At 44.1% G+C, this 12,599-nt stretch overlaps 1 protein-coding gene across 1 annotated transcript in view; it reads left to right on the top strand.

Annotated features, from left to right (window-relative positions):
• Nucleotides 1-12,599, top strand: part of LOC142583653 (uncharacterized) — a 59,154-nt gene that overhangs the window by 31,507 nt on the left and 15,048 nt on the right. Inside the window, exons 3-4 of the mRNA XM_075694145.1 lie at nucleotides 3,880-3,959; nucleotides 4,497-5,187. Coding sequence (XP_075550260.1) covers nucleotides 3,880-3,959; nucleotides 4,497-5,187 — 771 coding nt within the window. The remainder of the gene's footprint in view (nucleotides 1-3,879; nucleotides 3,960-4,496; nucleotides 5,188-12,599) is intronic.

Below are 12,599 nucleotides of genomic sequence, written 5' to 3'. Positions count from 1 at the left end.
ACCAGATGAAATTTTTAGTGTGACATGGAAAACTAAGCTGAAAGAAATATTAAAGCAAAGACGGTGAAATTAAGCTCCACAACGTTCTTTCCTTCAACTTCAACTTGAACTTACTTCATTTAAATAGTGTAAACAAATGTTACCTTGTTCTTCTCCAATTTTTTTCCTTCATTCATTTATTCTACATGTCTCATCAACTTATGTATTTTTTTCTTTTTCACCATATGTATCATATTCATAGGCACGGTCCTACAAGCCAACTGAGACTTAAACCGGCCTGTTTATGTTGTTTTCTAATAATAATAATAATAATAATAATAATAATAATAATAATAATAATAATAATAATAATAATAATAATAATAATAATAATAATTATTATTATTATTATTATTATTATTATTATTATTATTATTATTATTATTATTATTATTATTATTATTATTATTATTATGTTTTCATATTATTATGTTTCATATTACACATTTTTTGGAACATAACCATAAAAGAAATAAGTGAAAGAAGAGGAAAAGATTTTTTAATAAATGACATAGAAACAGTTTTTTGGAAGTCGATTTTCATCGGCCAAGTCTCCCACCATGAGTGACAAGATGCAACTGAATCGTTAAGGATGTCGTGAGCATCTATCTATCTATCTATCTATCTATCTATCTATCTATCTATCTATCTATCTATCTATCTATCTATCTATCTATCTATCTATCTATCTACCGACAAGCTATTCATATAGATATATCTATAAATAGAATAGGCCTAGCCGCGGGCCAGTTATGGGACTGCCGTATCTGCCACTCGTCGTGTTTCTGCACGCAATCGCGTTCGTCCGACCCTGGCCTCCTCCCAGCACTTCCACGTGTCGTCGGCGCTTACTTGCACCCGTACAACTTGCTACAGCATCAACTTTCTATACAGTTTCGCTGCTGTGTTTCGAGCCACCGTCTGCCGGATCAAAATCAGCATCGTGGAAGCGCCACATCGAGCCGAGCACACCTTTGTCAACCCTCACTGAACCTAGCGGCAAGAATTATGGGACTGCTCTATCCGCTACTCTTCCCGTTCATGCCGGTAAAAAACAACTGTTCTCTATATGCGCCACGAACACGTTACTACGCATTACTAGTATTGCCAAGCCGACATTGCTGCTTCGCTGTTGCATAAGAACGTATTCATGTTTAATTACAGGTACTAATACTATTTTAGGAGAAGTAGAAGAAAACCCGCGACCTAACACCCGCGCCGCCACTGCAGGAATTTCCAATAATGTCATGTCAGCTCTGGAAAAATCAGATCTGGCCAAATAGCTCTTCTCAACGAAGCGAAATCCATTCGTTCTAAGCTTTCGGAACATGATAGACGTTTCTTGAAGGTCAATAAAAGGCTCACTAAACTTGAAGACGATTGCTCATCCATCAGAACAATGAAAGAACAGGTAGCTAATGTTCTTGGCCTCACAGAGGAGAGTGCGTCGAAAATTGCTAGCCTAACCAGATATCACGGAGCGCATCCTATAGCAGAATGCGAGAAGATTCACGCATGGGAGACGCTTAGGTAATGTATTCCTACAAGAAGTGCTTGGATATTAAGTGGACGGAACTGAAAGCCTTGTTGCCTCTGGAAGCACTATTGTGTCAACAATCCGGACCAAAAGTGCGACACGCAGTACATGAATAACCGCTACGACAAATGTATCCATGTTTCAGTGGGATGCCAACAGTCTACGAAGGAAGCGTGCTGACTTTCGTAAACGGCTTGTACAATAAATCTTTCCAATACTTTGCATTGAAGAAGCGGGAATCAGTGATGACTTTCACCTCTCGAATCATGTGATATACAAGGCGTCACGTCAAGGTGCTGTTAGCACTGTGCTCCTGTGCGTCAGGAAGGACTTGCCATCTTATGAAATTCAGTCGAGCGATTCAGACTCTTCGGAGTCCATCGCATGTAAAGTATCCTGTGGTAAGCTGTCTACAACAGTGATTAATCTGTATCTACAACCTCCAAATCGTACTTCAGCAGAAGCGCTGGAGGATATCTTCAAAGTAGCTCATTCTGATGTATGTATATGTGGATACTTCAATGCACACAACGTTATCTAGGGAAGTAATCTTTGTAATGCACTTGTTAATGCTTTTGAATGCGCCGTAGATAAATGCAACTTGACTGTTTTAAACGATGGATAACCAACATTTCTTCATGGTTATAATTACTTAACCTGCATAAATGTTACCCTGTGTTCAGAAGATCTAGTGAATGGTCTGGGATGGACAACGGATGTGAAAACGCGCGCACGTGATAACTTTCTCATCCTTGTAAATTACCCAACATGCACAATGATTGGCGTTACAGCAGACTAACGAACTGGAGAGCTTTTCGCGACCGCCTAACGGATCTGAAAACGACATGGAGTTCTAACGCTTATGTGTTTTTCTCTGTGAATTCCTTTCATTTTTCTTTTCGTTAACAGCATTATGTAAAACGCGTGTTTGGAGCAACTGCTACGAAGCTCTTCGTGTACGCGGTGGCGAGGTTCCCCTCAAGCTTAAGAATGCTTCTTTCTCTCCTGGATCATCGCAAGTATTTTACAGAATCAATTCAACTAAATTCAGTTCAATCTGTGGTAATGTGTGAAGCGAAGATTTAGAAAATCGGTGTATATAATTCCTATACAACTAGCGTCACTACGCATATTTGCGTCTGCTTTTATCGGAAATATAAAGTCCATCTTTTATGCGGGAACTTATTTTATTTATTTCGCACAACGAGGATCAGCTGACTGGCACTACTGTATCGGCTGGATGACAATTTTTCCTTTCACACTGATTTGTCAGTCAGGGTACAAGTGTTATATTAAGTAACCCAGCTCTCTTGTACGCACGTCAAAATAAACAAAAAACACGGAATATTCGCCGCGAATAATACCAAGTGAATGTTGTTAAGAGGCTTGTTAAGAAAACGCCAGTAATGTTTGGTCACAGACGCGATCTGCGAAATAAAGGCAACGAGCTAGCTGTTTAACTGCAGTTCTAATTTCAGAATGCCAATTACGCGGTCGTAGAGGTGCGTAAGGTGCGTAAAAATGAAGTGTACAAAGCAAGGCACACATCTCATGTTCACTTCTTTTCGGCAAATAGACAAAGTCCGCGAATATCAGACTTGGGCCCGCTCAACAGAGCACGCGCAATAACAGCACCATCAAACAAAAAAAATCATGGGGAAAGTGAGCTGTTCGTGCATTACTGTGGCGAGTGGCAGCGATAACAGCACGCGTGTTCTTTGGAAAAGGTAAGCACCTGTGTGAAGCGTACTTAGCAAACATAAATTTGACTTCAAATTTTCAAATTTTATATCTCAAATTTAAACGGCCAATAAGATCTTACATAATTACATTTCTGTCGCTACTGAATGTCAGTGACCATAAATTGCTGGCAGTTTCTCAAAAGTACTGCACCAAGATGCTCTTGCCCCTACGCACGTAGAATAATCAATAACTTATTTTTTTTTTGTAGCTCGGTGCTGGATAGCTGACACACGCTATGTAAGCCCGTTTGTTGTTACGCGTACTTACATTCGTCGCACATATAACCTTCTATATGTCCCCACAAATATATATTCATCACTACTACGCAAAGCGCGGTACACCAAGTATCACTTTATTGCCCCCTTCCTTCACTCGAGTACTTCAGGAGAGTTATTCTCAAGGTGAGGGCGCGGCCTTCATTCCAGTTCAAATCGCGTAGAACGCAGCACTGCATTTCGCATTGGTCTGTCACGGCGTCGCGCGGAATACCAAAGCGAGTAAAATTCTCGGCCTCATTTATTGATTTTGTAGTTGACCATACCACGTGTCCACGGCTTCAGGCAAGAATTTTCCGTATATAAGGGCTCCAGAACTGAGCAATTTTAGCAGTTGGCTCAGCAGCAGCTCTGAACTCACCATGGTAAGCAGCATTGTCTCGAGTTTTCTCTGTAGCAAAATCAGTACTGAACGATTTCGATACAACTGTTACTCTCGACATATTGTTGCATGACGCCACATTATTGTCGAACACATCAGTAGACTTACTTAATACCCAATATGAATACATGCAGTTCAAATATATGAACAATCAATTTGGTTATGTAACAGACGCTAGTGAAGTGTACGGTAAAAACGACTAAGTTCCATGATGCTAGGAAAGCCTACTAGCTCAGATAAATTTTCTGAGCGGGTTATACCAGCGCCAACACTCAATGAAGTTTAAGAGTGACCATGCCGCTAATATAATTGAACCTCAGAGAACCCTAGAAAGTACGTACTGAGGACACGCTATCTCCAGTTTATTTAGTAAAAACGGCCGCATAATGAACTCGATCAAATATAAACAATGCTTCGGTGCCTAAATACCAGTCCACAATATCGGCATTATTCTGGTTCATCTTCAATGTTTAAAAGTTGCATGAAAGACCGCTAAGAACGGACATTTATGGCTACGCAGATCCGTGCTTGCCTCCTTTTGGTTCTCGCCACCAGCGCTTTCGCTGGCTACGCCGGCTATGGCCACGGCTACGGCCTCGGCTATGGCGGCTACGGTCTTGGTTACGGTCTTGGCTATGGCGGCTTCGGCTATGGTCTTGGCCACGGCGGCTTTGGCTATGGCATTGGCTACGCCGGCTACGCCCCAGCTGTGGCCCACGTCGCCCACGCTGCCCCGGCCATTGCCAGTTACGCCGCTGCTCCAGCTGTGACCAAGGTCGCCACCACTTACCATGCCCCAGCTGTCACCGCCGTTGCTCACGCCCCAGTCGCCACTGCTGTCGCTGCTCCAGTGGCCACCTACGCTGCTGCCCCAGCCTTCGCCGCCTACCACGCCCCAGCTGTGACCACTGTGGCCCACGCCCCAGTGGCCACCTACGCCGCTGCCTACCACGCCCCAGCTGTGGCCACCGTCGCTCACGCCCCAGTCGCCACCTACGCCGCTGCCCCAGCTGTCGCCACCACCACCGTCCACCATGCCCCAGCTGTCGCTGCCTACCACGCTGCCCCAGTCTACGGCTATGGCGTAGGCACCCTCGGCTATGGTGCTGGCCACTACGGTTACGGCCACGGTCTCCTCGGCTACGGCCTGAACTACGGCTATGGTCTTGGCTCTCCCTTCCAGTACGGTGCTCTGCTCCGCAAGAAGAAGTGTGAGTATACGTCTCCGTATGTCTCTTAACATGTAGCTTATTTCAATTCCACAATTGAACATGTGTACGTACCTTGAAAGAGAAGGTGCCCCTACGACAACAGAGAAGTTACTCACCATCGTATCACGCCTTACAGTGACTCAAAGAAATCGTACGGTACCGAGTGTGTTGTATTTTCTTTTTAATGCTATTCCCTGCAGCTCAGCCGAGCACTTTGGTATTCAGAAACTCCCTTGTAAAAAGGAGAGATGAAGTCATCAGCAAAGAATGTAAAAAGCTCAGTGCAGGTTACTGCCCAGTTCCATGCGAATACTATAGGTGCGTTTCTGTCAACGAATTCATTGTTGCATTTTGTTCTAGTTCCGTCCATTTCTAATTATGCGATATATTCATATCGATGTAACATTGCAGATACAAACTAATTTCCCTATTGTTCTGTAGACTTACAGGCGTAGAGGTATTCTTTACATTCGAATTGTTCATACTGTGGCCGGTATATAACATGATACACATTTCTGTTTCCCCATTTCAGAAACCAATCAACTTTAATTTATTTGAAAGAGGAAAAGAATGCAAATCACAAACACCCACTTCAGTGTCGCTCCAGGCACCAGCGAAGACTTTTAAAATGGATGAATAAAATTTGTACGCACTGCAATATATCGATGACTCCGCTCTCTTTTGTTTCAGAGTTTGCTGTGTCTTACGAACCAAAATAGCCGTACCCATGTGATTTTACGTATGTGCGTCCTGTCAGCGTTTGCTACACTGAGCAAAAATATGGAAACACACGTGTTCTTTTTTTTTGCGTACGCTTTGGGTCGGTGTCTTGTACAGAGCTGCGATTCCAGATGTTCTATTAATAAGCAGCTCACCAAAGTCCACGAGAAGGTCAACCAAACGATGAAGCTTGTGCACTTGCAAAGGATCGCTTTGCAAAAGTAAACATAAGCATCTACGTTTCGAGTGCTGCGCCGTGAATAGAAATGGCTCGTACTCAACTTCGAAAGCATTTAGAAACCTGTGCGTTGAAGAAACTCAATCAAAATGTTTATTTTAAACACTTCCATTAGCGGGGGCATTGCCACGCTAGTTTTAGAGGAGACCGCTAGAGGTGACCGCAGCAGTTTCCCAGAGACTCCTCCTTTGTTAGGTTGGGTACTAAAGCGTGATCTTCTTGTGAGGATAAATGTACTCTTTATTATGACTATGCAGTTGAGGTCCCTAGCTTGAAATTAATGCTGCTGTAACGATCGGTTCTCGCTGCCATGAAGTGCAAAGCATATAGAAGCATAAAACCGAAATAATCGTCGTTTTTCCTTCTGATCTTCAAGCGCAAGATAATCTTTTTGCGAGAAAGTTAAGAATCTTTGGCCCCTTGCCCATTGAAAGAGCAGCTTTTCATCAACTGCGATGCTTTCCTTGCGAGGAACCCGCGTAGGATTCCTTTGTGGCAGTTGGTACGATTGGGCGTATGTCTCATTCTCTTGTAATTAATATATGATTTTTCAGTAAAAATCACTTACTTACGCCACACACACAAGCAAGCAAAAAAAAAAAGAAACACGCCATAACGAAGAAAACCGCGAACGACAACGATAAGCAAACCGGCCTCCGCTCGCCATGTTTAAACAGCAGGGCGTGCGGCACACTTCGGCGCGACATTTGAACCGCGTTGAGCGGGCGCTCGAGGTCGCGCTTCCGAAGATTTGTTCCTTATATTGCAGTCAATTTTTCCGTACAAGGTTGTACATTTGGTTTTTGGGGGGGTTTACCCCAACATACCCCCTAAAGACTCTCTTTGCAAACAGAAGCCTGTTCCTCACTCTCTTCTGGACGCTTTATTTCGTAATAAAGCGGATTCCCATACGTGGCTGCGATTGCTAGCTGCAGTCGGCTAGTCGGCTACTCAGCGCAGATACCGCGGCTGCCGAGAGGTGCCGCCACGAGTCCACTGGCTACGCGCACAGCGGCTCGCTGAGGACGACCGCGTGTGGTTTACGTTCGGCACGCTGTAGACACCAAAATCAGAACTCGACACGTCTACGTTAACATCTAAAACGATATTGGAACTGCGAGACACGGAGACATTAGGAAGGCCGAGCGTTGTGGGCACGCCCCACTCCGCCGTAGCCTAAGAAGGCAGTGACGAAGCAACGGGAGCACAGCGCAGGTCATGATTCATTGCCAATATTGAGCTTCTGCTGAACACACTGAAGTACTTTTTGTGACAACGTATTTCTACAATATCCTACTTTGATTTCAAATGCCATTCTCATCTTTCATAAAATGTGGTTCAGGGCCCCTTTAGAGAGTAACTGAGAACTGCTTAAAGACCGTCAGCACCAAATAAATAAGAACAGCATTGAAAAAGAGTCACCACATTAGCAAAACATGTTTGCTTACTACTTATTAAGTCCAGAAGTAGAATGCCCAGAGCGAAATGAGTACGCAAAGTGTCAAGCAAAAGAAAATTGATACCTACCCATTGTCTATTATTACCATGTGTATTGTTTATACGCGACACCAACGCCGATGGCAGTGCGGGTACATTTCCTAATGACGAAAGGAATGTTAGAGGGTGCCGAGCACGCGCTACTAATCTGCAAGGGGCGCTCGCAAATTCAGCCTTCAGTTGTTTCCGAGCGCTAGAGTGAGTGGCATACAAGCCTCTCTTTTTGCGTTTGTTAGCCTATGTTAACCCTGGAGCGGTACTTGGCCACAACCTCCTATATGAATAGAACAATCAAGCCCCGGCCCTCAGTCCCCAGCAGCTGCGAAACAACTGACCACGGTGGCGGTCAGACTTGTGACGCAGCAGAGGGTGCTAAGAATCCCTGGATCCGGACAGGCCGCCGTTAGAACCTGAACCTGGCAACGTTTAACGCTAGAACGTTATCTAGTGAGGCGAGTCTAGCAGTACTAATGGAAGAATTAGAGGGCAGCAAATGGGATAATATAGGGCTCAGTGAAGTTACGAGGCAAATGAAGCATATACAGTGCTAAAAAGCGGGCACGTCCTTTGCTACCGGGTTTAGCGGAGAGACGAGAACTAGGAGTCGGATTCCTGATTATTAAGGATATAGCTGGTAACATACAGCAATTCTATAGCATTAACAAGAGGGTGGCAAGTCTTGTTGTGAAACTTAATAAAAGGTACAAATTAAAGGTCGTACACGTCTACGCCCCTACATCCAGTGATGATGACCAGGAATGATGATGATGTGTGTAGTTTTGTGGCGCAAGGGCCAGGTTTGGCCAAAGAGCGCCATGACACGTGGTAATGTAGACGATGTATAATGGTAGATGTGGCTTAGCTGTAAAGTGGCCTAAAATATTCGCTGTAAAGTGCGTAAAATCTACGTTCTATAAAATTATGGCGATGACTAATGACGAATACTATGAACATTTAAAATCGATCGTAGAAGAATGATCCAAATATAAAATATATAAGATGGCATAATTACTTGGAGCACTGCTGCCTCGCCAGAGCCCTTGAAACACAAGGGTCTAGAGGCATGTGCTATACCAAAGAGCTATCACAGCGGCATCCTCTGAAGAGAGGACCCGCTACGAACGTATGGGGCTAAGAACATGCAATACAACGTCTTTAAAAAAACCTAAGACGGCGTTGGTGTCAAAGAGTGGTTCTGGACCAAGCAACATAACAGGATGAAAGGGGATGTGCTGCCGGTATGCTAGGGAAAAATGTTTTCTTCTCTCAGATTCGGCTGCCCGACACTCCAGGAGGACGTGGAGGACGGTCAGCTTCTCCCCGCATCTACCGCAGGTTGGAGGATCATTTTCAGTCAGTAAAAAGTTATGTGTGCCAAATGTGTGTCCTATTCTGAGGCGACAGAATAGGACATCTGTTCGCCGTGATTTTGTTACGGAGGGCCAAGAACCTAACTGTGGCTTTATCACGTGGAGTTTGTTATTTACTTCTGTGTCCCACTTACGTTGCCAGTGGTTTCGCAGTTTCTTTCTTAAGAAAGGCTTCAGGTCTGTGACAGGGACCGAAGCTGTAGGATTAACTGTATGCAATGAAATTGATGTGGCCATCTGGTCTGCCAGAAGGTTACCCTCGATGCCCCTATGTCCAGGCACCCAGCATATAATGGCATGCTGGTTAGACACATACGCTCTACAGAGAATGGAATAGAGCTCAGTAATTACGGGTTTTCTGTGTTTACAGTGTGACTTCAAGGCTTTTACGACGCTTAGGGAGTCTGTGAATAAAATTGTTTTTTGAATATTTGATTTTCTGATATGTTTCACAGCCGACAATAGTGCATGGGCCTCAGCCATAAATATGCTTGTTTCAGGGTGCAGTACACCGGATTCCGAGAAGGATGGGCCAATGGCTGCGTAGGACACCCCGGCATGCGACTTAGAAGCGTCTGTGTAAAACTCTGTGCACGAGTACTTGTACTGGAGCTCCAAGAAGTGCATTTTTATATGTGTCTCTGGCGCATGTTTAGTGACCTCTATAAAGGATGTGTCACACTCTATCAGTTGCCACTCCCAGGGCGGTACTAGCTTAGCTCGAGGCATTAGGCGTTGTTCGAGAACTGGGACATCTATTCCCGTGCTAAGTTCTCTTGCACGCAGTGAAAAAGGAAGTCTCATAGAGGGTCTGTTATGAAAAAGTGTTTCACATGTCAAGTCGTCAACAGTTGCGAAACACGGATGTTCCTTATTAGAGCGAACCTTGAGAAAATACGTTAAACTGATATTTGTTCTCTGAAGATGGAGTGGCCACTCATCTGACTCTACATATAGACTTTCAACAGGGCTTGTTCTAAATGCGCCAGTGGCCAGACGGATACCCAGATGGTGAACGGGATCTAACACCTTCAGCGCGCTCGGTGCGGCAGAGTGATATACTACGGCACCATAATCTAACCGTGATCGAACTAGGCTCTTGTAAATATTCAATAAACACTGTCTGTCGCTACCCCACGTTGTGTGGGATAGGATTTTATGTAAGTTCATTGTTCTAAGGCATTTTTCTTTAAGATGTTTTAAGTGAGGAATGAAAGTGAGCCTGGAGTCAAGAATAACACCAAGGAAATTGTGTTCTTTGTTGACAGGAATTTGTTGTCCGCCCAGTTCTAAACAAGGATCTGGGACCAGGCCTCTCTTTCTTGTGAAGAGAACACAAGAACTTTTGTGGGGGTTGACCTTAAATCCGTTTTGATCTGCCCATTTGGACACTTTGTTTAAGCCTTGCTGTACCTGTCTTTCGCATACTGTGAGGTTGCAGGATTTGAAGCCTATTTGTATATCGTGTACGTATACGGAACAAAAAATGGCAGGTGGTAGTGAAGCACGTAGTGTGTTCATCTTAACGATGAAGAGAGTGCAGCTGAGCACGCCTCCCTGGGGTACACCAGTTTCCTGGGTAAAAGGACGTGACAGTGCATTACCGTCTTTTACACGGAAGGTACGGTTTGACAAATAGCTTTCAATTATGTTCAGCATATTTCCACGGATGCCCATTTCCGACAGGTCTCGCAAGATCCCGTAACGCTATGCCATGTCATACGCTTTTTCCATGTCAAGGAAGATCGATAGGAAATACTGTTTATGTATAAATGCATCGCGGATATTTCCTTCAATGCGCACAAGGTGATCGATTGTGGACCGCCCTTCTATAAAGCCACACTGAAAGGGATCGAGCATATTGCTGAGTTCAAGAAAATGTACAAGTCTGCGGTTAACCATTTTTTCAAAAATATTACACAGACAGCTTGTTAGAGCTATCGGACGATAACTTGCCGCCAAGGACGGGTCTTTACCCTGCTTAAGAACAGGGACCACAATCGCTTCTTTCCATGTGGATGGGAGGTATCCCGTAGCCCAAATTGCGTTGAAAAGTGTGAGTAGTGTAAGTTTGGTGTCACTATGCAAGTTTCTGATCATGTCATACATGACTCTATCAGGTCCCGGTGCAGTGCTTTTGCATGTGTTCAAGGCAGCTGTCAACTCAGCAATATTGAAAGGCCGGTTATAAGGTTCATTATGTCTAGATTTTCGTATTATTGGCTTACATTTTTCTATTTGTTTGTATTTCAAAAAGGATTGCGAATAATCGTTTGAACTCGACACGCTCTCAAAGTGTTGCCCAAGTGAGTCTGCCTGATCTTTCAGTGTTTCACCTTGTGTGTTTACCAAAGGAAGTGAATATGTTTGTCGCCCTTTTATTCTATTAACCGTGTTCCAGACTTTGGCCTCGTCTGTATACGAGTTGATACCGGAGAAAAACTTCTGCCAGCTCTCTCTTCTAGCCTGTCGGCAGGTTCGTCTCCCCTGTGATTTTACTTTTTTAAAGTTGATAAGATTCTCCGCAGTGGGGGAGGCGCGCAGCAACCACCACGCCCTGTTTTGATTCTTTCGAGCGATCCTACAAACGTCGTTCCACCACGGGACACGCCGTTTACATGCCAAGCCATTTACTTGTGATATGCATTTATATGCGGTATCTATCATGAAGGCTGTGAAAAACTCCACAGCAGCATCAATTCCTAACGGAGACATGTCAGCCCATGAGATACTAGTTAAGTTTCGGAATTTCTCCCAGTCTGCTGTGTCAATCTTCCACCTGGGAGCCTGTGGTGGATATTCGTTTACTTTAAGTGTTCTTAATAGTATAGGGAAGTGGTCGCTTCCGTAAGGATTGTTCGTAACTTCCCATTCGAGTTCAGGCAGTATGGACGGGGAAACTATACTAAGATCTATTGAAGAAAAGGTTCTGTTTGCTAGAGAATAATATGTGGGTGCCTTCTTATTCAGCAGACACGCACCAGAAGAGAAAAGGAACTGTTCGACAAGACGACCTCGCGCGTCTACACGAGAGTCGCCCCACAGGCAGTTATGCGCATTGAAATCTCCAAGAACAACATATGGTTCTGGCAATTCATCTATGAAGGACTGAAATTCATGTTTGCTTAGTTTTTAGTGTGGGGGTATATAAAGCGAGCAAATGGCGATAAGTTTGTTTAGCAAAACAACTCGAACCGCCACAGCTTCAAGGGCCGTTCGTAGTTGTAAATGTTGACACGCTATGCTCTTTTGAATTACAATTGCAACACCGCCTGATGATGCGATTGCATCATCGCGATCTTTGCGAAAAGTAACATGCTGTCGGAGAAAGTTCGTATGTAGTGATTTTAGGTGTGTTTCTTGTAGACACATCACTATTGGATTGTGTTTGTGGATAATCTCTTGAACATCATCAAGGTTCCTAAAAAGACCTCTGACGTTCCATTGTATGATTTTTGTATCCATATTGGAGGTCAATAGATGCTGTGTGTACAGAAACAGAAGTAGTGATTATGTAAATTACAGAGATTAAATTACAGAGCCCTTTCGAGGCCCTGTAACGGGAGTTCGGCCCTTTCTGGAGCGTT

Source organism: Dermacentor variabilis, chromosome 5 (assembly GCF_050947875.1).
Source record: "Dermacentor variabilis isolate Ectoservices chromosome 5, ASM5094787v1, whole genome shotgun sequence".
NCBI classification, from domain to species: Eukaryota; Metazoa; Arthropoda; class Arachnida; order Ixodida; family Ixodidae; genus Dermacentor; species Dermacentor variabilis.
Note: the sequence above shows the minus strand (reverse complement) of the source record. Positions and strands in the feature narration are given on the sequence as shown.